Below are 23,124 nucleotides of genomic sequence, written 5' to 3' on the forward strand. Positions count from 1 at the left end.
GACAGAGAAAGAAACACAGGACAAAAGAGACAAAGGCACAGTGGACACAGTCTATTTTTCCTTTCTGATTCTGTCTCACTGCTTTGTTTTCTCACAGTCACTGGCTTGATGAAATCCACAATCTCTCGCACCTGATTCTGTTGCGTGTTCCATGGAACAAGCCCTGGCACGCAAGAGAGAAAGAGAGAGCTGAGAGAGAACCTCCGGGTGAGGAGGACAAAACGTAACAATAAAAACAGATGAAAAAAAAAACAACAGAGACACATCAAGACTTAAGGACAGAATGAAAACCTGAGTTCTGAAAACTATAAATAGCAAAGCTAATCTCTCTCTCTGTTGTCTTCCAACAAAAGAGCCCTCAGGACACAAATTCCATTTCAACACAGCTAAACGCTGGAGACACAGTGCAAGACAATGGCTGCATTTAAGCACAGGAACAAGTACAACTGCATATACACTCTTTGTAATTTGACCTGTCATTCGCTTTCTTACAATAACACCTTGAACCGGCTATTACTGATAAGAAAATACATGATGGGAAAAGGTAAATTAATAACTTTAGAGAAAGGCTTTATGATATTAGCTTGTTTTATTTTAGTTTAAAAGTGCATTATACAGTAAATCAACTTAATCTTACAAAAGACAGGCCCACAGTGGAATGAACTTTTTTTGTGAGTGGAACCATTACAGTCATACACCCAATCATTTATAAACACACACATCAGGACAAAGTCATTCATTCATTCATTCATTCACACTCAAACATACACACACACTCTCAGAGGTTACTGTGATTCAGCACCGCTGTTGATCAGAGCATTTTAGAGTAGTCCTCTATAAAGTGATATTGCCTCTCAGCTGAAGCAGTCCATGCTAGCTTTGGCTCTCTCCATCTCATGAAGGAAGTTATAGAACTGGGGCAGAGTCAGTTCTGAAAAGAAACAAAATTTTAAAATGTGTCAGAGATCTGGAATTCTTGTAAATTATGAAAAAATACAGTACTGTGTTACAGCCAGAGACCACCCTTCATTTATTTAAATGGCCATTTTGACTGGAAATAAGTACAAGTTATTAATTTTTCAGCATCAGGAAAAAGGCTAATACCGTATATTTAACAGAAAACTTCACAAAAGCCACTAAATATATAATATAACTAAGTATATAAGTAGATAATTTAAAAATGTCTACCCCTGCATTTATTACAGCTTCCATTCTTTTCAGGAGACTTACTTTCAGTTTCCAAAGAAATCTGCAGGGAAATTTATTCTTAGAAGTTCAGTCTTAGAAGTTGGTTGCATTTTCTGCATCTCACGGCTCAAGTAAACCCAAACACATTCAATTATGTTAAGGTCTGGACTCTGGGGTGGCTAGTCCATTGTTCTTTGCAGCATCCTTTGATTTGAAAAGCTGTCTTCTCACAGTGGAAGGATGGACAGAAACACCTGTGGATTTTTCTGATCTGATTTTCTTCTGTCTCTCAAAGCTGAAAGCTTTAAGTAAAGTTTATCTGATGGTGACAGTTTTGGTGTCTACCAGGTCTTGCACAGTTGTTTGGAAACCCATTGTCTCTATATCTTTTAATCATTTTTTTTAACTCCAGTTGAAAAGGCCTGTTTTTTCCTTTTTTGTTTCCTTTGGCCATTTTGACCGGAAATTAAATAAATGAGGGGTGCGCTCTGATTTTTGCATAGCAATAAAGGAATAAAGGTTTACTGAACAAAATTCTTGGCCACTGCGGAAAGCTAATGTTTGTGGTCTGGATCTGCTAATACCGATTTGCGTTTTCTTGTAATTAAGGACAAATATGGGACAACAAATCTAATCAATTAACAAGACCAATACCAACATGTTGTAGGTTAAAGGGCCCATATCAGGTAAACTGAGCTGCAAAAACAGCCCATTTTGAAATTACTGTTCTTGTGATGTCACTAAAATCCAACACATTTACAAGAATCCACCTATTCAGCTTTTAGTAGTTTAGCTCCACCCATTTACACTGAAATTATAAGTAGTGTTTCAGCCTTGACTCATTTTTGAATGTTGCACAATACAGTTTAGCCAATCAGAACAGCGACAATATATGTATATTAGTCTTAAAAGGCACAGTTACAAAACCAGCCTGTTTAGTTATAAAGCAAAATAGTCACATAAAAATGAATTTTAACTGTCTGTGGTACTTAAAACTAAGGGAGGAAAAAAATTAATACAAGAAATTGTATGGCCCACTTTAAAACTGAAAAACAGACACTTTCAGTTAAAGTTTTGGGGAAATTCAAGTATAAATTCTGATCTTACCCATGTACACGTTTTCTGTAGTGTTCCCCTTTCTGACCACCAGCTTAAGCTGCAGGGAATAAAACCTCATTACTTGAGACACATACTTAGTGAGGAAACGCATCAGCCGTTAACAGCAGCGGCTGGCCTTTTGTTCAACATCAGTGTCTTTGCCACAGTGCGCCAAAATGGGAAGTGTTAAAAAGCAGGCCCTCGGGCTAACACGAGCAGGGTGATGACTGACTGACAGGTGAAACACTGTTCTGAGAACAGGAGAGAAAGTAAAGAAGGCAGAGCCTTTGGCATCTATACAAGAGCAGCGTGTGATCAATCAGACAAAAAGCATTTGTGGTGTGTGTGTTTTCAGGGCTGAGAGGGATGGACGGCCATTCAGGCCTGTGTCTCAAAACACAGACTGTCAGAAGCTCTGCTGTTTTCTATCTCTCCAAAAGCTTCAGATTATAGCTATTCTTCTCTGACTTACAAGAAAGGGAGGGGTTTAGAAGTCTATCAAGACCTTTGGTAAACCATTGTCTATTTTACTGGCTATAAACTGAAAACCATTTAACACAGAATTATAAATAAAATCAAATTAAATGAATTTTTATTAACATAGCAAAAATAAAGTATAACAAATATCTAATTAAAAAAATAATTTATTAAAAAGGCATAAATAATAAGCAAATAATTTACCTGTAAGAAGATGTTTCCAGCTTTCTGCAGCTCACTCGTTCCCACAGTAACTGTTAATGTAGGCAAACATTTTATAATTAACATTCATGTACTGCAGATTCTTCCAGCTGCTGTGTCTGTAGCATACGGCCCATTACCACAGACAATTATTTTGACACATTTTCCTGTATTTGGGGAGCCTAATGAACTCATGCTTTTGAGTCAATGACATTTCTGTTGTTTTCAGGAAAAATACATGGAAACACACTGAAATTATTATATACGAATAATTAACCGTATGCTACACATGAGGAAGGTTGAAAAAAGCTGGATTCAACTATCAAATTAATATTGCCATCATTGGCATGGTGTTGTTTGTCTTAGGCTGTCAGATCTGTTATGTAATGAGTTACTGATGAGGTTACTGGTTCCCAAATTCTCAAGTACAGTCTCACACACGTACACGCTGATTACAAGTTGACTGCTGAAGTGAAAATAAGTTCACATCTTCTACAGAGAGTATACATCTACACTTTTTAATTGTCAATTACTGTTTATTTGCTTAATTTAACATAATGAGGTAAGAAATAAAACAAAAAATAACACTGTGTTATATTCCCTTAAATAAAAAGGAATTGTGCATTAAAATTGTCAGAATGCCACATTTTAGCATCTTGTTACCTGTATAGGATATGTACTTATTTTACTTAGAAAATCAATTAAAAATCTAATTTGCTCAGGGGTGTTTAAACATTTCCATACAACTGTATGTCTTTCTCAAAACCTAAAAGCGTTTAAGTGGATATGGTTAAGTAAAGACTCAATAATGATGTAAATTAGAAACTCAACATTGAAATTAATCTGTTGAAATTCTGTTGATTAATCTGTGAAATTAATTAATACTGACACAGACGCTGAAATAAATGTCAAACAAAAACAGCATGCCACCAACATCATACAGCAACCACACTAATGTCCTCTGCAGCCTCCTTCACACTACAATAGTGGTTAATTTTATAGGTGGGTTCCCAAACGTTCAAGTTGTAGTGTCTAGATAAGGGGTGTCAAACTCAACCACTACAGGGGCCAGTAAAAAAAAATCTCAACAAATCTGTGGGCAAAAGAAAAAAATGTTTTTATTTCATTTTTGATCATTGTTGTTCTATAACCTGAAATAAACAGTTGTTTATTCAAAATACACAAAAGCTTCAGCTGTATAAGGCCCTCGTAGTAAACCTTGAAATATTACATGAATGCTTGAAATATTCAAAATCTAAATGTCACCAGGTGCTCTGTCTTTTAAACCTACCTATATGATTGCATTACGACACCTAGCATCCTTTCTTTGCTGCAAGTTCATTAAGACTTGGGCTCGGGAATTTTTCTGGGGACTTTCTGAGCTGCCGAGCTAACATTAGGTGTTCATAGTGGTTGAACTGCAGCTGAAATGCAGCTAGTGTGGTGATGTGACCGGTGTGAAACTGCGCAGAATTGTGTAGAACTGAGGTGTAACCACTGTCCCATAGGCTGATGTTGGGGTGCGAGAACGCACATTACGGTGCATGCTGGGGACTGAAGTGCAGTGCATCGTGAAACGGGCTAATATTAGTAGAAAATTAAACTACATTTGCAGGCCGAATAGGACTGTGTGAGACCAGATTAGGCCCGTGGGCCTTGTGTTTGACACATGGGGTCTAGATAGTTTAATTATATGTTGGAGGAATTTAAAAGCATTCTGTTCTATAAATATCATTCCAGCATACTGTGGCAAACAGTGTTATGTTAAAAGTGTTAAAAGTGTATTCAAAAAAGGTGTTGGATATCACGAAGGTGATATGGGAGGTGAAATATTGTAATTAAAATAGTCTGCCTATGACGATGTGCTGAACAGTACCTGAACAGCTTTCCTATTTGTGTTTGCAGTCAGTGTATTTCTATTTTTCAATGTTATTATTATGATGCAGTTTGTTGTGACAGTAGCCATTTCTGCTTCATATATTTTACTATACAGTCTATGCATTGTACATACGATACTGAGTGAGAATGGTCATCACATTTGAAGCATTTTAGAAGTCAGTAGGATAGAGTAGTTTTTGAGCTGTGTGTTTTATAATTGCCTATTTAGCCAAATTATTTTTATTTGCTCTCCATGTGGAAGACAACAAAAATACAGTTTATCATGCAGCTCTAGTAGGAAGTACAGTAGTAATGTTAATGTAAGAAGAGAACTATTTACCACCAAATTTCCACTCCATATCCACCAGCTGGTTGACCATAAGTGTCTGTCCAACTGCCAATCTGGACAAAACTGGGTAGTGGACCCTCCACTGAGACATGCAAAAAGACAATATACACACAAACATTAAATTAAACAGACTTCTGCTTTTTAAGTAATGGTTCTTTGCAAAGGGAGGTTATGACGTACCTGGTCAGAGAAGTGAGTGGCCTTGTCTTCATTCAACCCTATAAAATGACAAAATGATCAGAGATTGACAGAGAAACATTAGTTAACCTCCACTATGTGAATTATTTTATTATTGGCACCATGTTTTGCTTTTTTTTAATAATTATTTTTGAAGAGAATTCCTTATAAGTGTTCTAAGAGCTCAGAAAACTTTCCTTAGCCCTTAATGAGACAATAAAATTTCGTTCACTGATGGCGTAAAAGTAACTGAAGCTTCAAAATATATTTTAATTTGGTTTTTAATTATTGATCCTGATATCAAGTCTGTCTATAAACATTAGGGAGACAACATATTTACAGCTTCTTGCGTCAGCTTTTTCTTATAAAGTCACCAGGGTTATAAGTTTACAGATTACAAATCAAAGAGCAAAAACTGTCATACCCAGTGAGAGCATGTCCTCTTTCACTTGTTCAGCAGACAAATTCTTCTTCATAGCACCTGAGAGAAACACACATCAAAGGGGGAATTCCACCATTTTTTTTAAATGTCTGCATATTTAAATAGTTGACATGTAAACAGTCATTCAGAGTAGTTCGATGTGAAATAATCTGATCTAAAGACCTTTACAGAGTCAGATTTGTTCACAGTGGTGGTGATCAGAACCAGATGTCTGAAGCATGTAATGCTTCTAAAAGCTATCTTCGTGCATGAAATGGCTGCAAATACATTGTTTTATGAAACGCTGAAAATGAGACTATGGCCTGAAATGCATTTTTGAAACGAATTCATGGCAGAAAGCTACATACAGAGCATTGTAAGGCAAAAGAGCCCCAAATAAAACATAAATTCACACATTTTTCTACTTTACACAGATATAGTTGATTAGCCAATGTCAAAAACGCTGGAAACAAACACAAGAAGTCATATAACTATAATAAAAACATGCCCAAAACTTCTCTTAACTCACTCAAACTGCATCCAGATTTCATTAAGTTTGCACAGACAAAAAAATATAATAAAAATATTTAAAAAAAATAAAATAAAACAAACAAACAAAATGTAGCTGAGCACTGGAGACATATGGATATTACAGATGTTTGCAATTTCTGTTGCTTCTTTTCATAAACAACTTAATATTTGTTCTTGAACTGAATACACGTGTTTATAAATAGAAACAACAGAAATTGCAAATGGAGTACACTGACCAGCATGAGGTTTGCACATAAAGAGGAGTCAGAATTTTGGGGGCTCCCGAGTGGCGCAACCGTCTAAGCGTTGGCCCTATCATCAGGAGATCGCGAGTTCGATCCCTGGTGATGCTACAGCCGTCCGTAGCCGGGAGTCCGAGAGAGCACAATTGGCCTCGCTCTCTCTGGGTGGGTAGGATGGCCCCTCCCTCTCCCCCCATCACTCAGCGCGATGCTAGTCAGTGCAGGCGTCTGTTAGCTGACGTAACAGATCTGGCGGTTGGCGCGTTCCTCCGAGCGCGTTCAGCTGTCCAATGACGTTGCGTGAGCGGCAGCTCGAAAAGAAGCGGTGGTTGGCTTCACAGGTCTCGGAGGAAGCCTGTGTTAGCCTTCACCCTCCTAGCGTTGATAGCATCGTGTGATTGGGGGAGTCCTAACTAGCGGGTGGAATTGGAGACGACTAAATTGGGGAGAAAATTAAAAGAATTTAGCCCAACTTCTATTGTCTAAAACAGCTTGCCACTGCTTTCTGCTACACAGTAAAGATTTGTTCATTTTTACAGTTTACAGTAAAGGATAGTTTACAGTAATACTGGGCTCTAAACCACATTCAAAGGTCTGTACAGCCTTTATTAAGAAGTGGATGCAGTTTGAGTCAGTTGAGCGAAATTTTGAAGATAAACATTTGGGTGACTTGACTTCCAGTGTTTGTTGCTGTCTATTGTTGCCAGTAGGAGTACAGCACTGACCATGTCTAATCCAAGACTGGATGAACAATTTAGTTGAAGGTCAGGGGTCAGCAACAGAACTGAGAGTGCGTTTTGCTTTTACCATGTGGAAGCAGGAGAATGCTCTTCATCAGGCCTCTTAGTGGACATGCACCCATGCCATGCTCTCCTGCAAACTCACTCAGCTGTGCCAGGAACCGCTCAGACTGAAAACACACACAAACATCATCAACCTCTAATTTTACACATATCCATCAGACCAAAGTGTCAGAAATCTGTCCTCAGCAGCCATGGCTGTGTACCAAGGGAAGGTCCATCTGGGCCTCACTCACCTCTTTGGGCTCCAGCAGGAACTGGTATAGTAACTCAGTCAAGCTCACAAATTGCTGTAAAGAGGAGAAAGAAAGGTAAGCACTGGCCTCACAACTTCAGCAAAATAACTGATTATTTGTTACTAGGGACTTTATTAGACAGAGAAAGACAGACAGGAAGTCACACAGACACAAATCTGAGTGATATCATGTGATACATTATAACGAGGTAAAGAAACGAAAACTACAGACAAATAGTGTAGCGAAAAAACTAAAAAAATTCTAAGTGCTTATCATCAGTGATGATGTCGATTCGGCTAATTTAAGGTGCACCCATTTCTGACAGAGCCGTTTAAATGCTCACACACAGCTTGTACAACCTCCCAAAAGTAAATCACTGTCAATAGAATGGGACCCTCTGGAGCAGCTGCACATGAGCCTAACACCGACATGTCCAATACCAAGCATCTGCTAGAGAAGTATAAAGCCCCCCTAGCCTTGGGCTATGGTGCAGTGGAACTGCTTTCTCTGGAGTGATGGAGCATTTTGGGCTTGGTTGAAGTGGCCTCTGTGTTCCAGAACTAACCATCCAACATCAGTACCTGACCTCACTAATGCTCTTGTGACTGAATGCAATCAAATCCTCACAGCAATGTTCCAACATCTAGTGTAAAGCCTTCCCAGAAGAGTAGAGATTCAAAGTGGAATCAACCTCCCTATTACTGCCCATGAAAAGTGAAATGAACAGGCGTCCACAAACTTTTGGACATACAGGGCAGATTAACTGGCCTTTTGTGCCATCACAAAGGGAGTCAGTCATTATTTTGACTTATTAAGTATTAATAAGTCTTATTTTGACTTAAGTAATTAATACTTAAGTATTTATAATGAGATACAATTTGCACCACAATCAAAGAATGATAAAAATGTAATGCACTTCTATAATTTACACACTAGACTAAGAAATGCACTTCTAACAGTCTTTCGCTAGTTTTTATTTAATATTTAATGCTGTACTATGGCAGTGCTGCAGGCTAACATATGGTTATATTGCTTTGGTCAAATGTTAATTGTGAAGTTGCGTCTGTGTTCATTTGCATAGAAGTTCTTAACAGATAGCTCTCTAGATCAGCCACTCCCACATGCACAAAGTGTCAGTAGACTGACGGTAAATAGTGCCTCTATTAGTAAATCTGGCCCACAGTATGTCTATAAAAACACCTTTCTGTTAAACAATGGTCACTCTAATCCTTGACCAGAAGCAATTCTGTAAAATGTGAATTACAAGCCAAATGCAAAATTATTATTTAGCATCAGAACCCCGAGCTAAACCCTGCACAGTACAATAGAAAAAACAATAGGCCTAAACATTACATTAATATTGCATTACACTAACAATAAAGCTGGGCATGACACACCTTTTAAACAATATATTATATGTGAAGATATTTATTTTTTTCTGATAAAGCAATCCCACAATTAAAAAAATACTATTAAAATCTAAGAATCCATTTATTTGTAGTCAACATTACGCATACTGTGCTGCACTAAATCCAATTTGTCAGATTATGCTCTCTTTGTAATGAAACATGCAGTTGAGAAGTGTTTTAAGCTCTGAAGATCTCTACAATATACTCAGAAAAAACATAGTGACATATTGTTATGTAATTTATCACGATAACGATATACTGTCATCCTGCCCAGCCCTAACCGACAATCTAGACAGCTCCCTTTTAGAAAAACAGTTAATGGAAAAATACATTTTACACAAATTTCCCCATTACCCCAAATATAAGACATGTTTGGTGTCCAAAATTTGCTTCTTTAGTTTTGCGCTGGAGTTAAAGGACTAATATAACTGAAGTCTATGGACACAGGCTTCCATTTCTTGTTAGCTACATAGCTCCAGTGTAAAACCTCAGTGGCCAGCTATGCCTTAGCTGATGTTTGGGATAATGGAAAATATGTGTAAATTAGATTTTTCAGTTAAGTACTCCTTAAACACACAGATAAGGATTTCAAAGTGAATTTAATCTTTAGTTTATCAGGTCTTTACCTTTATAATGGCAATGAGGAAATATCAGTGGAGAATGTTACTAAAGTGAAAAGCTGTCCGAGTGGCTATTAACATTTTCCTGCTGGACTTTGGACTCTGACGGTTTAAGTGAACAAACAGTGAGATGTAGCATATGGGATGCTGGAAAGGGACAGGGACCAGGAAGATTAGTCTAAAATTGATGTGTTTAATCATGCTGTTGTCCTACGCAACACAGTACAGGGTCTTATAGGTTGTTTACTGTCTACAGAGATGGAAGCAACAGCATCTAGATATGGCTATAAATGATTAATGGGAGCTAAAGCCAACATAGATTTGATAGATATGAGCATAATCTGCCTGCAGTACAAGCAAATAACCATGTATTTTGACCACGTATTTTGACTGAGCAGATTCTTGGGATTTTGAGTCAGAAGCACTTCTGCGGTTGCTTCTGAAAAGCACAAAAGCCTACTTAGGCTTTATAACAACAGAAGCTGATAAAGAAGAAGATACTTCCACTTTTTAGAGCTTACAGTGTCCCTTACTTATCCATCTTACTTAGCAGGAGTATGCATTGTGTTATGATGAGTGTCGGCTACTTGTAAACAACTGATTATGCTGCTTAATCAAACAGCAGTGAAGGCAAAAAGCAGTTTTGGACACAGTCCTGCCTGTTTTGCTCATCTGCTGAACATGCACAAATCTGAAGCAGCTTCGGAAATCAAGCTTTGGAAATAGACCTACGCTCTTCAAATCTAACAGTATTTTCCTGAAGGGGAACCCGATCAATTTTTTAAATTTTCCGCATGATTAAATGGTTGAGATGCAAACAAAATCATTCAGAGGGGTTTGATTTGAAATGCTCAGTTCTAGAGAAACGTGCTGAGACAGAATTGTTCACAGTGGTAATAGGAACCAGACGTCTGAAGCGTTTACTGCCTCTGAAAGTTCCTTCAGAGAAAGCTAGGCTAGTACATGAAACTGTTAAGAGGTATGCTGCTTGATGCCGGACACGTTGTTTTATGATAAAATATCTTTTAATCCATTTATTTTAATCCACTCATGGCAGAGGGGCATAGGCTGGGTGTTGTGAGGCAAAACAGTCCCCAAAGAAAACTTCATTTTTCAGATTTATGACTATTTTACCATCATCAACATTAGACATGAAAACTCAAAAGACAAGCGTGGCTGCATTAGTGATTCTGGATAGTAAATAAAATGGCTATATTTGTGTTGTAGACATGTCAACTCCTGGTTCCTCTGTTAAGAAATCAAAGTCTTTTCACGACGAACCACTTCATATCAAACCACTCTGAATGACTCAGTTCACATCTCATGACCTAGTTGTTCACCACTTTTGTGGAATTCCCCTTCAACAGATTCTTGATATCAGAAAATTGTATTTTAAACTTAACGGAAGGCTGCAGAAGTGTGTAACTTCCATCTATAATGCTTCATTTGTAGACTTTTAAATGAAATAATAGGAAATGAGCTGAAATTAATGACCACTCGACCACCGTTTAGCACGTAGCCTGGCAGCCTCGTCGCTGTTGTGTTTATCAGCCTGTAGCTCTTGAGAACACACTTTCAGTCTGCGAAGTGTAATGTAATACACATTTAAAATGCATTAAACAATAAGAAATTCATACAACAAGTGTCTGGAAGCCGCACTGGCTGGAAAGACGGAGAGATAAACATGTCAACACAGAGGCTAACAGCTAGTGGCTTAGCATTCAGCTAAACTACAACCTAAAACCAGAAATAAATACATTCATTCGTTTGGCTTTTGCGGATAAGGAATCCTTACCTGCTCGCTGAACTTATTCAGGGTTTGAAAGTCGTTGCTCACACTGTCCGGCAGCGTGTCTTTAGTGAAATGTAGCTGCAACATTATCTCCTCGGTTAGCCGCGCAGCTCCTGGACACTGACTCACATCTGCTGCAGGACTTCCGCCCCAGCCGCCGGATTCATTTCAGAACTTTCGACAGACGCTGTGTGGTTTGACCTGGCGGAGCTTTATTTACTAGCAGAGGTTTAAGACGCTCCAGTGGAAATGAACAGTATTAATATATATTTTGATGAGTGTATTTGTGGATGAGTAGCTTGGAATATGAATTTAGGTGCTATGAATCGTTAGCCTAAAGAAGCACACAGTATGGTGATGAAGGCGCACTGTGTTATATAGCACTGTTGTACACTGAGTAATGTGGTTATTTCTCAAGAGGTGGTTCTTTAGTAAAGACAGTGGTTTTATACAGAACCCTGAACACCCAAAGAACTATTTGCATGGTGAAATAGTTCTGTAGTACAGAGCCCTGCTGGTGACATCCCACATAAATAAAAAATAATGCATGGCCACGTCTTATTAACACGTGGAAACGAGATCCCAATGCGTGGCGACGACTTAGTAAGGCGTGGGGATGAGATCGTGCCTTATTAAATCGTGGCCATGCATTAGGATCTCGTTCCCACACCTTACTAAGTTGTGGCCATGCATTAGGGTCTCGTTCCCATGCCTTACTAAGTCGTGGCCATGCATTAGGGTCTCGTTCCCACGCCTGACTAAGTTGTGGCCATGCATTAAGATGTCGTTCCCACACCTTACTAAGTCATGGCCCTGACTTAATTATCTTGTTCCCACACCTTACTAAGTTGTGGCCACGCATTATTTTTATTTATACAGGATGTCAACAGCAGGGCACCGTACTGACGGAGAATTTGTTTTGTTACAAGCTTGACACTGTAACAATAGCAGAACCCTTTTTGGTGCTAAATAGAACCACTTTTAAAAAGGTTCTATAAAGAACCATATACATCACATTCTCCGTCAATATGATCTCACCATGCACAGAACCATTCAAGTATGCAAATAGTCTTTCTGGGTGTTTCTGGGTCTATATAATCAATGTCTAAAGAACACGCACACACACACACACACACACACTTTCTAAGCCGCTTATCCTTCTGGGTCGCGAAGTTCCCGCTCAGTCTTTGGGTCTACTTGATGAGGATATGATGACAATAGTGGATAATTCACTTACATTCCATAAAAAGACACATCCCTTGTCCCTTACTTGCAGTATTTGCGTAGTCACATGGTGGTAAATATGGTAATATGTTACAGTGGTTAATATGGTAATGTGGTACAGTGACTTATATAGTAATATGGTACACTGCTTTATATGGTAATATGGTACAGTGACTTATATAGTAATATGTTACAGTGGTTAATATGGTAATATGGCACAGTGACTTATATAGTAATATGGTACAGTGCTTTATATGGTAATATGGTACAGTGACTTATATAGTAATATGTTACAGTGGTTAATATGGTAATATGGCACAGTGACTTATATAGTAATATGGTACAGTGCTTTATATGGTAATATGGTACAGTGACTTATATAGTAATATGGTACAGTGCTTTATATGGTAATATGGTACAGTGACTTATATAGTAATATGTTATAGTGGTTAATATGGTAATGTGGTACAGTGACATATAGTAGTATGGTACAGTGCCTTATATGGTAATATGGCACAGTGACTTATATAGTAATATGGTACAGTGCTTTATATGGTAATATGGTACAGTGACTTATATAGTAATATGTTATAGTGGTTAATATGGTAATATGGTACAGTGCTTTATATGGTAATATGTTACAGTGGTTAATATGGTAATATGGCACAGTGACTTATATAGTAATATGGTACAGTGCTTTATATGGTAATATGGTACAGTGACTTATATAGTAATATGTTACAGTGGTTAATATGGTAATGTGGTACAGTGACTTATATAGTAATATGGTACAGTGCTTTATATGGTAATATGGTACAGTGACTTATATAGTAATATGTTACAGTGGTTAACATGGTAATGTGGTACAGTGACTTATATAGTAATATGGTACAGTGCTTTATATGGTAATATGGTACAGTGACTTATATAGTAATATGGTACAGTGCTTTATATGGTAATATGGTACAGTGACTTATATAGTAATATGGTACAGTGCTTTATATGGTAATATGGTACAGTGACTTATATAGTAATATGTTATAGTGGTTAATATGGTAATGTGGTACAGTGACATATAGTAGTATGGTACAGTGCCTTATATGGTAATATGGTACAGTGACTTATATAGTAATATGTTACAGTGCTTTATATGGTAATATGGTACAGTGACTTATATAGTAATATGTTATAGTGGTTAATATGGTAATGTGGTACAGTGACTTATATAGTAGTATGGTACAGTGCCTTATATGGTAATATGGCACAGTGACTTATATAGTAATATGGTACAGTGCTTTATATGGTAATATGGTACAGTGACTTATATAGTAATATGGTACAGTATTTTATATAGTAATATGGTACAGTGGTTAATATGGTTATATGGTACAGTGGTTAATATGGTAATGTGGTACAGTGTTTTATACAGTATTATGGTACAGCGATTTATCTGGAACAGTGTGTAATATGTCAATTTGGTACAGGTTTTGGCATTATGGTACAGTGTGTAATATTGTGTGGTACGGTGTTTTATATGGTACTTGGTGTAATATGGTAATAAAGTACATTGTGTTATATGGTAATATAGTACAGTGCATAATATGGTAATAAAGCCCAGTGTGTAATATGGTAATATGGTACAATGTGTAATATGGTAATATAGTTCAATGTGTTATATGTAATATAGTACAGTGTTATATGGTGATATGGTACAGTGTGTTATATAGTAATATGGACAGTGTATTATACAGGAATACTTTTTCTAGTTTAAAATTACTTTTTAAAAATGTAATTAGCCCATTTAAGCAACAGCTGAAACTGGAATAAACAAGAGGCTCTTATTCTTGTTCTCTATTACGTCCAGCCCCAGAATACCTGAACCAGTTCTGTTAGTGTCAAATATGTTAACTAATAACTTTGTTTCACATTACATGCATTCTTCTTACACTAAATACAGCTGAGAGTGGGTGACCTGTGGGTCTAGTGGTCATCTTTTCTGCACAGTAAACTTCCCCATAATTCATACCCAATTAAAGCATGCAGAGCAGCGCTTAGCGTGGGTCTGACTTCATCTGCACGTGCAGAACAGGCACTTCCTCACAGGTGTTTCCTTCCAAGGGAAGAACAGTCAGCAGAAAGAAGGGGTTAAACGAGAGAAGGTAAATGTAGTGTTCATTCATAGAGGGCGCGATTCGAGACCCGGGAAAAGTCACGCCTGACTACCGAGGCGCCGGAGCGCGCGGATTGAGCCTGAGAGCGACAAGCCCATTTCCATATTCCCCCCCAGGGGCTTATATGCGTGGCTGAGAGCGAAGCAGAGTGTGACTCGGCGCGACACCTCGGACACCTTCGGACTAGCGAGAAAGAAGTCGTCCGTCTCGGTCCGGCTCGTCTGTTTTTTCCACCCGAACTCCGCACAAACAGGTAAGTTTGGCTCGAACTCCTCCTCCTGCTCCTGCTCCTGCTCCTCTACCGCTGCTGCTGCTGCACAGCGCGCGCTCCGGGAGAGAGCAGCTCGAGGGCACGCGAGACCCCACGCGTTTCTGAAGGCTCGCTCCTTACCTGCCTGTCCTCGCGCCTTCTAACTTGCCTTTGCGCTAAAAGTTGCAACACTGTAGAAAAGCTGCGGAACTCTCGCAGTGAGAGCCCCATTAAGGTCGCACCAAAAGCCTCGACTGCGAGTATCTAGGCGACATGCGCGGAGAGGAGCGGGGTGACTTCTACAGACTTTCACTAAAGGTATGTTTTCTGCTTTGTCGAGAGTGCGGAGTGCAGTGAAAGTGCACGGCAGATGCGATTCCGGCGGTTTCGGCTTGACCCAGATGTCTCACTAAACTCTGAGGGTGTTTGAGGGGCGCTCCATGTGCAGCCCGCCCCCCCACACGGACATGTTGTGGTTCAGGAACGCTGGTCCTCGCGAGGGCAAAGTGTAATTACTTGTGCGAGTTTCTGCTCGACTTTGGACCGCGTGCTAGCGCCGCGCGAGCTTACGGAGACCCTAAGGTGACATTGTGATTGTTTTTAATAAGGCGTGCCCGTGAATTACTATATTCAATCCTCGGATTAATGTATTGAGGTTTCTCATAAATCGTGACCTCAGTATGATTTTGTGGCCACAATGTAGTAATTTGTGACCTTAATATATGAATTCGTGGCCTCAATATAGTATTTCGTGGCCTTAAAATAGTAATTCATGGCTTCGTTATTGTGAATTGTGGTCTCAATGTAGTACATTGGGCCTCAAAATAATAAATTGTGCCTCAGTATCGTAATTTGTGGCTTCAGTACAGTGATTCGTGGCCTCAGTACAGTAATTTGTGGCCTCGAAATAGTAATTAGTGGCCTTGGTATATTGAATTGGGCCTCAGTATAGTACATTTGGCCTCAATATAATAAATTGTGCCTCAATGTTGTAATTTGTGGCTTCAGTACAGTGATTCGTGGCCTCAATATAGTAATTCGTGGCCTTAAAATAGTAATTCATGGCCTCAGTATAGTGAATTGTGGCCTCAATGTAGTACATTGGGCCTCAATATAATAAATTGTGCCTCAATATCGTAATTTGTGGCTTCAGTACAGTGATTCGTGGCCTCAATACAGTAATTTGTAGCCTCGAAATAGCAATTTGTGGCCCCGGTATATTGAATTGTGGCCTCAATTTAGTACATCGGGCCTTAATATAATAAATTGTGCCTCACTGTTGTAATTTGTGGCTTCAGTACAGTGATTCGTGGTCTCAATATGGTAATTTGTGGCCTCGAAATTGTAATTCATGGCCTCAGTATATTGAATTGTAGCATCCATGTAGTTAATTGGGCCTCAATATAATACATTATGCCTCAATATCGTGACTTGTGGCTTCAATATAGCGATTCGTGGCCTCGATATGGTATCAGGTAGCCTGGATATATTAATTTATGGCCATGCATTATTAAAAATAATCACTATGTCACCGTAGGGGCTCAATACTCTTCCAGCACGAGTGTGTGTCGATACGTTTCTTAATGGGGCGCAAAAGGAAGCGCGTGCTACAGCATGTAGTTATTATCCTGCTTTAAATCAGTGCATTTACACGGCTGGCAGGCTTATCACAGTAACTATGGACAGGTGACCGGTTACAGCGCAATTCAGAGGCAAAACAGAGCTAAAAAGCAACATTTTTCACTTAAAATAACGACTATATTTATGCTGTGTTTTTATTCATTTAGCCTGTGTATCGATGTAGATAAGCAGTTTAATCTGTAAACACCCGTCATCATCTGACCAAACCAAAAAAAAAAACAACAACAGGTTAAAGTTTAAATCCATGTAAAAGCTTTGCACTGGTCTGCTGCTCACGCGCAGCGCTGGTCCCGAATCGTGAATTGCTTTTTTGAACCAATTCTTCTCGATGATCCGATCAAAATGGAAACTAAGTGTAACTTGTCACGTTTACGTCCATAGGCTGAAGTCTTCTGTGTAGACCCGCTCTAGCTGGCCTCCTCTTTGTGCCTCGTGCATTCCGAGTCTGCGACATCAGACTCCCTCACTGAACCGAATCAGAGAAGCTGAACTTGACTTGTGAGTCAGTGAGCCGGGCGCTCGATTCTTTGAACATTTGGGGCAACGTGGGGGTAGCGCACTCTTAGTTTTTACTGTAAAAGGGGGATTCCTCTTTTTTTTCAAAATCTGTTAAGATGTAAACAGTCATTCAGAGTGGTCTGGTGGAATATGCATCATTCTAGAGAGGTCAGAATACTTAATGAGTCTGTTTACAGTGGTGGTGGAAGGAACCAGAAGCTTTTAATGCCTCCCAAAGCTCTCTTACAGAAATATGGACACTTTTTTACAATATTTTTGAGAGGTCTTGGCCCAAAACCTGTTTTTAGCTTTCCCTTATAATGCCCTGTGTGTACTTCTCCACCATAAATGGATTTTAACCACTTACAATCCAAGGCTTATTACATACTAAAGCTTTTTATTCTGTAACTACAGAGACTTCAATGCAAACTGGTTGAGCTATCCTTGGATTATAGAAGTGTGTAGTAAAACTTTGTGCCCGTCGGTGGGCTTTGGCCATTTAAGGCCATTTAATTCCCCAGAGAAAGCATGCTTTGTTGGATTTACCACTATTTTACCTTGATCAGGGTTAAAGATAAAAACTCAGAAGACGTGTAGCTTCACTGGTCATTTTAGGTAGCAAATAAAATGGCAGAATTTGCATTGTAGACGTTGTGACCTCTGGTTCCTTTCACCACCATTGTAAAGAAGATCAGGCGGTAAGTTTCTCTAAAGTGTAGCCAGGAGCACTGAAAGGCTTTGTGTGCATCCCAATGCTTGAATTATGCAGATTTCTAAAAAAGTAGATTGAATTTCCATCTATTTAACAAAAACTAAGCCTAAATGAAATTTCATGTGACAGTATGGGGGGGCTGGGGAATTACGGCTTTTGCACGGTGGCTGTTGGCCAGGTGCTGAGAGCACTTCTTAAGAAATGGTACTCGGGGACTTCACCTTTAAGCGCATATTTAGTATCTTCCTGTTTTCTTCTTGCTGTCTCCATGTTGACATTCAGGTTATGAGGCCTTTCTGTGATCAGCCCAAGTTGCAAAAGATTATACCCGGAGATTTCTGGAAGTTTTCTGAAAGCTTTTACACGAGTGTAAACAAAGCCAGATGCTGCTTATATTAAATTCAGGCATTTAGATCATTTCAACTCATTTCATAAGGTTTGAAAGTATAACATTAGAAGAATCTGTGCAAAACCTCCCAGCAGTGTACCATTCTCAGTTCTGTGAGATGAAGCTTGAACACCTTTCAATGCAGGTTTTCAGTTTTCCTTGAATGAGCTCTCATTTCTTAGATATTCCTGGTTGTTGTAGGAGATGCCGGCCTCTCTAATTTTTTATACCTTTCTTCTTACACCCACACACACCTACACGTGATTATACATGCGCGCACACACACAGACACACACGCTGCATTCACAGAAAGCCCCCTCTTTTTAGGTTCAGCCCCTAATCTCTGTCACTCAGGCTTCCACCTTTGATGTGGCCTCTCTTTGTATTCTCACATTCACTCATTCACCTTCACAGATGCTCTCTCGCTGTGGGCCGAGGAGCGTGTGAGTGTGTGTGTGTATGTGTGTGTGTGTGTGTATGTGTGTGTGTGTGTGTGTGTGTGAGTGTGTGTGTGTGCGCTGTGGTGCAAAAGTCCAGCTCTATGCTGAAATTGATAAAACAATATTACTGTTGCCAGCGGCAACGCACACATGACATAACTCCTCTGGTGGCATATTTAAATGAGTCAGGTCCGTCGGGTTCATGTGGTTAATGGTGTTAAGTGTCGCCTGGGAAGAATACAGTACACATTGCAAATTATTAAGCAATATTACAAGCTAGCAAAGGTAATTACATGGTAATTATTGTAGCTAGGAGATCTGGCAAAGTGTAATATCACAATATTTCAGGAAGTTTTTTACGATACACAGTGCGTCATTTTTATTTTTTCTGACATCTGATAAGTTAGAATTGACAAAATAATTCCACATTTTAAAAATAGTAATCCGATTACGTTTATTCAACATTTCACACGCTGCTGCATTAAATCCAATTAAACTAATAGTAATCTCTTTTTAATCAAACATGAAGTTGGGAAGTGATTTTTAAGTACTGAAGATATCCACGACATGCTCAGAAAAGCATACACTGTTAGAAATTAAGGTTCTGTGCAGGTACATTTTTCGTTTATCAAGGTACAAACAATGTAAATGTTCCCTCAAGGGTACAACAGTGGTTTTAAGGTCCGATTGTGAACCTTAAATAAGTTTTTCCAGGTGAAAAGTTCGGATTTGTACCTTTTCCTAACCGAATGTTTTAAAACAGAAGACGGGGTGTGTGGAGTCAGTACAACTTAGAAAATATACTTTCAGTGGATTGTGGTTCAGTTATGTTCCCTGACTAAAGGTACTGAGATGTACCCTTGAGGGGGCCACCCCAGTGACAAGAGGGGTACTGCCCCAGTGATAGTTTAGTACCTTTATTTCTGAGAGTGTATTGTGACTTACTGTGATGTAATGTATCACGATAGTGATAAATATTCTCATAATGGCCAGGTCTGGCAACTATATTACCTGCAGAGAAAATTCATGCTATAAGGTTATATGCTGTAATGCTCACTTGTGGTACTTCATAACTAAATGCGGATTACAACGTTCGTCCCAAAATCTCTGGAAACGATTTATCTAAATCGTCCAAGCTTAGTTCACGTGTGTTTATGCATCTACATAAAGAATTCTTAAACACTATAACTCATGTAATGAGATCCAGCTGTTTAGACTATGCTCTATATGTATGTTTGTGCGAGTGGTTAATGTTTACATTGCGTTTATTTACAGAAAGCACCTGGTTGCTTTGTGTCCTGTGTTTTGGCAGGGTATAGGGGGTTTGTTAAGGTAGCTGTGTGTATATATAACATTTCTTCTGACTTACAAACTAAAATATGTTGACATTAATTCAACATAATTCCAATCATGTATTATGTTGAGTACATACGGTAACTCTACCATATTTACTCAAATGGAAATATGCAGCATAATTGAATGAAGCTCATAAACGATCTGTCTTTTGACCGTGTCACAGGCAGAGGAGTGAAAAGAGTTTGAAGTTCTACACAGTCACCAATCACGCGTGCTTTCTGCCCACCCAGACCCCCGCCTGTTTGCCCAGACACACAAAGAGAAGCGCTGCTCCTTTCTGTTGTGCTCTGCAGCTCTGGCACTTCTTCATCTTGACAAGTCCCAGTAGCATGCCAGCTAAAACTTTCAGCACCTCAGCCGCTCAGCCGGGCGGACGTGTCTTTCTTGAAATAACAGGCCCTGTTTCATCTGACATCCTGTCGCAGACAGCGTAATGCCATTCATTTTAGTGACAGGCGCAGACATACAGATATCTGAACTCAAAGTAGCTCATAGTATTCATTAGTTAGTATTTAGTGAGTATTTGTTGAGTCTTAGTAATCAGGTGTTCGAACAAAGCATGTGTAGTTTGGAATAAACTGTTTTTTGGTTTTTGATTGAGCGTGCAACAAAGAGTGAAGTTGCGCAATATGATAATGTTTATCGTTATCATCATAAATTACAACACAGTACTTTCCTGAACATATCGAGGATATTGTTAATAGTTATTACAACGAGAATAATCAGTCCTGTTTAATTTCATTACGTTCAGCGCTGTACCTTAAATGCTGAATTACACTGATTGTTTTAATGATTGATTGTATTATTAAAAAACTGTGGTACGGCTCCAACTTACTGAACCTCATCAACCCCTTAAATGGCCAGGGCCCACCTGTGGACCCAAGGTTTCATTACATATTCTATATAAGAGTAGCTCAGCTAGTTTGCATTAAAGTCCCTATAGTTACCGAATAATAAGCCTTGGTATGTAATAAGTCTGGGATTTTAAGGGATTAAATGACATTTTCGCCATGTCACCCAGCCCAACACAGAACCACACGCTATGTAAATGTTTCAAACAAAAAGACATTAACACAGTGTACATTTGTGACTCCTGTTTGTTGTTCTGTGGATGATTAAACTGATAGTATGTTTAATCTCTCACGCCTAAAACAGTAAGAAAAAGCATGAAATCAACCAAATGACCAAGTACTGGTCACCTCTTATACAAGCCACATACAATAAAGAGAAGTCAAACTTTCTCTATTTTTGTTTTATTCAATCTAAAATATATTCCTGTTGATATATCTAAATTCAGTTGTAACCGAGAGTTTGTATATCCCTCATCGAATAGAAAGATAGATAGAACTTTATTGATCCTGAAGGGAAATTGCAGTGTTTCAGTAGCATAACATATAATTGCACATAAACTTACATAAACTATGTAGAAAATCCAAATAGAAATAAACATAGACATAAGTTAAAGTATAGGAAAGTAGAAATAAAAGTATATCTATTTGCATATTTACATAGCATATGAGACAGATTTGTTGTATTTACATGATAGCAGGCACTGAGTGGTATGAGGTAGTCTAAAAGCACAATGAGTATAGACATAACTAACTAGGAGATGCAGCAGTATTACGTGCATAGTGAAAGTGTCATTACAGTAGCAGTTATGATATATTACACAGTGTATTAACAGGAGAGGTGATATAGTGATGAGGTTCAGCACAGTTCAGACAGCAGGAGATCAGTACCATCTCTGCAGTAAAGAGTCTCATTGTAGAGCCATTTTATTAAACATTTTGTTGTTTTTCTAAGTTAAAACATTAACACATCTTTGCAGGCAACAAACATAATTTTTTTTCTGCAAATTGTAGTGTACAGTTTATATTTGCTGTGTTTAACATACTGGAAAAACAATTAGACTTAAAATATAAATGTGGCATGACTTTTGCACAGGCCACATTCTATGTTTTAATAATTTTCCAGTATGTTAAATTCAGCAAATAAATGGTAGTTGTGTGTTGAAATGCACAGAAGGGTGTTCTCTGTAGAGGATGTGTGAACTTATTTTTCAGTTTTTTATTTTTCACAGAACATGACATTTGATTGGGGTGCCCAAACTTTTGCATACAGCTATTATTTGCATGCTTTTAAGTTTTAAAATCTGTTCATTTGAATTGCAAAAATAATTGCCCATCATTTGTTCATTAGCAGTCTGTGGTTTACACTGCGATGTTTCTCGCGTCTGTTGTCAGCTTATCTTAGCCATCATTAGTAATCCCTCCTTATCGCCAGGTAGATCTATTGTATTGGCAAAGCAGTGTGATTGGTATTCGGGGCGGTGGCCTAGCAACTCCACCCCGACTCACTTACAGACTTCATTCACCGTGTCAATTGTTATTCATGTCTGAAGTTGGTAGACGGCCCAGACGAGGCCTGTCTGCCAACAGAAGACATGAATAATGTACATTTTAAGTAGGCGCCTTTAGGTGCAGTGTTTACTTGTTGAAATAACATGGTCTCCAGGTAGAGGTCACGCATGGGCTGATCTAGGGGCGGCCTTGCCTGGGCAAATCATTACCATTAACATTCCTAGGGAAGAAACATGTCTTCTCAGGTCAGTAGCTTTGGTGACCTCTGCATACCTGTGAATCCGAGGGTCTGCTCATTTACGGCTCAGGTGCAGTCCAGCACTCACTGATGGACGTGGTGTTAGTTCTAAGGACATTCTAACAGGTTGAGATCGAAATGTCTGGTTTTTGTTTGTTTGTGTGAGTTTTTCCCTCAGTTTGTCTTTGAAGGACTTTGTGGCTTTGAGCGGTCTGTTAACCGGCCAGATGTGGAAATATCTGCAGGGCCGAAAGGTTTTCTAAACATAGATACGAAAAGGCGTTTTCTGTGGAAAATCTGCCAAAGTTTTCCAGGACTAGACTTAACTGTTAGAAGTCGCAGTTATTACATCAGTTACTTGCGTTCAGCATTTCAATCCAAACAAACAGGAGCAAACATGCAGTTGGGAAGTGATTTTTAAGTACTG

At 38.8% G+C, this 23,124-nt stretch overlaps 2 protein-coding genes across 4 annotated transcripts in view; one reads left to right on the top strand and one right to left on the bottom strand.

Moving 5' to 3' along the window:
- Nucleotides 1-570: 570 nt before the first annotated feature.
- On the bottom strand, nucleotides 571-11,584 carry commd7 (COMM domain containing 7). The gene is made up of 9 exons (XM_036591884.1): nucleotides 11,423-11,584; nucleotides 7,599-7,652; nucleotides 7,370-7,472; nucleotides 5,793-5,849; nucleotides 5,372-5,409; nucleotides 5,183-5,273; nucleotides 2,968-3,017; nucleotides 2,296-2,344; nucleotides 571-931 (listed from the first exon to the last, which is right to left on the bottom strand). Exons 1-9 carry the CDS (start codon nucleotides 11,504-11,506, stop codon nucleotides 855-857), a joined length of 603 nt encoding a protein of 200 aa, XP_036447777.1. The 5' UTR covers nucleotides 11,507-11,584; the 3' UTR covers nucleotides 571-854.
- A 3,311-nt stretch (nucleotides 11,585-14,895) lies between these two features.
- The window catches only part of dnmt3bb.1 (DNA (cytosine-5-)-methyltransferase 3 beta, duplicate b.1), a 76,104-nt gene continuing 67,875 nt past the window's right edge, over nucleotides 14,896-23,124 (top strand). For 2 of the 3 annotated variants that reach the window (XM_036590729.1, XM_036590731.1), the window contains exon 1: nucleotides 14,896-15,067. The gene's annotated coding sequence lies outside the window, so the exon portion shown is untranslated. Of the gene's footprint in view, nucleotides 15,068-15,175; nucleotides 15,383-23,124 lie in introns of those variants that run through there. The other variant, XM_036590730.1, reaches the window with a different exon arrangement.

The sequence above is a fragment of the Colossoma macropomum genome, unplaced genomic scaffold, assembly GCF_904425465.1.
Source record: "Colossoma macropomum unplaced genomic scaffold, Colossoma_macropomum, whole genome shotgun sequence".
Classification (NCBI taxonomy): Eukaryota; Metazoa; Chordata; class Actinopteri; order Characiformes; family Serrasalmidae; genus Colossoma; species Colossoma macropomum.